This window comes from Canis lupus, chromosome 5 (genome assembly GCF_003254725.2).
Source record: "Canis lupus dingo isolate Sandy chromosome 5, ASM325472v2, whole genome shotgun sequence".
Taxonomy (NCBI): Eukaryota; Metazoa; Chordata; class Mammalia; order Carnivora; family Canidae; genus Canis; species Canis lupus.
In genome coordinates this window covers 45,886,353-45,889,943 of record NC_064247.1, presented here as the reverse complement: position 1 = coordinate 45,889,943, position 3,591 = coordinate 45,886,353, and the positions used below count along the sequence as shown (strand labels likewise).

The 3,591-nt window shown below is 37.9% G+C and overlaps 1 protein-coding gene across 1 annotated transcript; it reads right to left on the bottom strand.

The window, feature by feature from the left end:
* Positions 1-681: 681 nt before the first annotated feature.
* LOC112647618 (60S ribosomal protein L29-like) lies at positions 682-1,311 on the bottom strand. Its single transcript, XM_035717023.2, has one exon. It carries the CDS (start codon positions 1,282-1,284, stop codon positions 796-798), a length of 489 nt encoding a protein of 162 aa, XP_035572916.2. The 5' UTR covers positions 1,285-1,311; the 3' UTR covers positions 682-795.
* Between the last annotated feature and the right edge of the window lie 2,280 nt (positions 1,312-3,591).

Genomic DNA, 3,591 nt, shown 5'->3' with positions numbered 1-3,591 from the left:
TTAATTTACGAGAGGTTTTTTTTTTTTTTATCGTGAATGGGTGTTAGATTTTGTCAAATGCTTTTTCTGCATCTATTGATCATATTTTTTCTATATTAGCTTGTTGATATAATGGATTTCATTCCTTGAGTTTTGAACTTTGAACAAGCTTTACATACACATCTGGATAAATCCCACTTGGTCATGGAATACAATTCTTTTTATAAATTCTTGGAACCAGAAATCACCTATGAACCCACCAGGAATTCTAATTTTTTAAAGATATTTATTCAATTAATGAATATCTCTTAAGAGCCTACTATGAAGGAAACTAATATTTTAACTTACCTGGAAAATTTTTTTTTGCAATATTGAGTGTGAAATATGGGTGACTAATTTTCAGTACTATACTATGGTTGATTATTCCAACAAAATGTGTACAAGTATTCTCCCCCTAAGTATTATTTCAAATTTGAAATATATTATTAACTTCATGCATTCATTTTTTTCATTCTTTGTTTATATTTTTCCTACTTCCTAAAATAATTTGAGGTAATTTTACAAGATATGAACACACAGGACCATGAAAATAATGCCAACTTATGATAAATTCTTCTAAGAATTTATATGTGTCTGGAATCTGTTCCATTCCATTAAACATGATGTGCTTTTATTTTTATTTTTATTTTTAATTTTTTGACAGATCCTGCCGCAGGTTTATTTGTACAAATAGCACAGGAGGACACCAGGCCCATGCAGACAGAAGCCCAGGGGTCATTCCAGTCCTTCCGTCCTCACACTGGCAGGCAGAAGCCTCTACACTGGAGCCTTTGTGGGGGCCTGGGCACCTTTGGGAGACTGCGCTGCAGGAGTAGAAGCAGGAGCCGGACCCGGGGATGCAGCTGCAGCCTGGGCCTTGGTTTGAGCCTTGGCCTTGGCCTTTGGCCAGCAGAGCCTAAGACCTTTGGCAATGCAGGCACGAGCACATTTCCTGAGGTTGGGATGAGCGATGCAGGCAAGTTGATTGAGCTTGCGGCTGCCGCCCTTTGGGATCTTGGGCTTAACCTCCTTGGGCTTGACAAGGGCCTTGATAGCCTCAGCAAACGCAGTCATGGCCTTGGCATTGTTGACCTGCATCTTCTTCAGGCCCTTCTTGTTGTGCTTCTTGGCAAAGCACATGTTCCTCAGGAACTTGGGGTCTACCCCCTTAAGAGATTCGTATCTTTGTGACCGGGGTTTCTTGATGCCATTTCTGTGCCATTTTCGTGACTGGTTATGCGTGGTGTGGTTCTTGGACTTGGCCATGTCTGCACCAAAGCCCTTGGCTCCCCGAGCACCCATGATGTGCTTTTAAAATAAATCTGTGTATTTTGATTCATTGTCATATTGTAACAGAAGACTGTCAAGTATAGTGGGAAAAAACATGGGCTCTGGAGTCAAAATGCTTGAGTGGGAGTTCCAGTATCCTCATACTAGTCCTTTAATTGAGAGCTATCCAACCTCTCAACTGTGAGATTAAGCATCTCAATTTTTTTTCTGGAATGAGCCCACCTATAACTAAATCCCAAAAGTAAATAAAAATCTCTAAAGTACAGATAACATTAAACCTTTTCTAATCACCTATTAGATATCATTATCATTGTGAAGAATAAGTGAGAAAACATATGTGAAAGTACTTTATGAATGATAAAGAACCAAATGATTTTTTTTTTTTAATTAATTTATTTATTTATTTATGATAGTCACACAGAGAGAGAGAGAGGCAGAGACACAGGCAGAGGGAGAAGCAGGCTCCATGCACCGGGAGCCCGACGTGGGATTCGATCCCGGGTCTCCAGGATCGCGCCCTGGGCCAAAGGCAGGCGCCAAACCGCTGCGCCACCCAGGGATCCCCAAGAACCAAATGATTTTATCATCATACTGATAAGGTGGGTTTTTTTTAAGATAATAATATTGTTTAAGTTTTTTTTTTTAAGTTATTTGTAGTAATCTGTACACCCAACATGGGGCTCAAACTCCTAACTCTGGGATCGAGTCACATGCTCTTCTGACTGAGTCAACTAGGCACTCTGATAAGATGGGTTTTAATCTATAGAGTTTGTATCATTTAAATAAATATATACTTCTGACTTTTCATTTTTTTCTAGTGGAATTTTCACGTTCAATTTACCTTGCTACATAAAGAATCTCATGGGAGGTTGAAGTGATGTTCCATTAAGCATATATTACCTTACAAAGAATTCTCTCCAAAATTCTTTCCATTTTCCCAAGGTCCTAAATAAGGACCATAACTTATATGCCCACTTATTATTTCTTCATTTATTTCTCCCAGAGTATTTTCATTATTTCTTTTAAATAAATCTATCTGAGCCAAAGCAATATTTAATTATTATTTTGAAAGATATTAATTTTTAACCTTATTTTCTAGATAGGGCATTAGTGTATAGAACAAATGTGGTTTATTTGTGAGTGAACATAAGCTTTGACAAGGTCCTCTAGGAAACAGAGCTTTAGATAAAGATAAAATGCTGAAAATTTGGGAGGCACAGGCCCAGAGAATAAAGAAAAAAAGGGTAAGTGAAGTAAGGAAAGAGGCAACACATACAATAAGCTACTTCACAATGGGCTACAAAGGGTGTTGCTTAGTACTGAGGATCTTTCCAGAAAGGCAAGGAAGAACTATACAGATGGTTCATATGGGCAGAAAAGAAGAAAGTTACACAGATCTTTTTGGTCTCCCGTTCCCTAGTGGTCAATGTTTACCCCACAGGAAAGTAACTCTCTTGCACTTCTGAGTTGTGTCATCCAAACCAGTGGTGGGAGCCTATTTGAGAGGTAAAATGCATACTGCCAACCAGCTTTATACCCATGTCTGGAAGTGGTGACTAAAGGCAGTAATGCATTGTGTGGAGTGTGGCACAGGCAGTCAGGGCTACCATTTGATTCTAGTAAACTTAGGGAGTTTAGTTAAAAGGTGACACAGGCAGGAAGCAGAGGGCATTATCATCAGAAAGAGACCATCCAGGACACCTAAAAAGGTGCATTAGATTTGATCTGATACAAATGTATAGTTTATATTCTAAATCTATGATGAGATTATTTGTGAATTATTTCTAATTTACTATAATTTTGTTTGAATTCCACAGATAAAAAATATGTCATCTGTAGATATGTTTCCTTTTCCCTGTATTTTCATTTCTTTTTTTCTTTTCTTCTTAAACAGTTACTATCAGCATCTCATGGTATGTTGAGGAGGACTAGAATATCTTCATCTTATCTTCATCAAGATAAGAAGCTTTTGCACAGCAAAAGAAACAGTCAACAAAACTAAAAGACAACCTACAGAATGGGAGAAGATATTTGCAAATGATGTATCAGATAAAGGACTAGTATCCAAGATCTATAAAGAACTTATTAAACTCAACAGCAAAGAAACAAACAATCCAATCAAGAAATGGGCAAAATACAGGAACAGAAATCTCACAGAGAAAGACATAGACATGGCCAACAAGCTCACGAGAAAATGCTCCGCATCACTGGCCATCAGGGAAATACAAATCAAAACCACAATGAGATACCACCTCACACCAGTGAGAATGGGGAAAATTAACA

Excerpts from the sequence above, each read along its gene's own strand:
- LOC112647618 (XM_035717023.2), bottom strand. The coding sequence starts at position 1,284 with ATGGCCAAGTCCAAGAACCACACCACGCATAACCAGTCACGAAAATGG.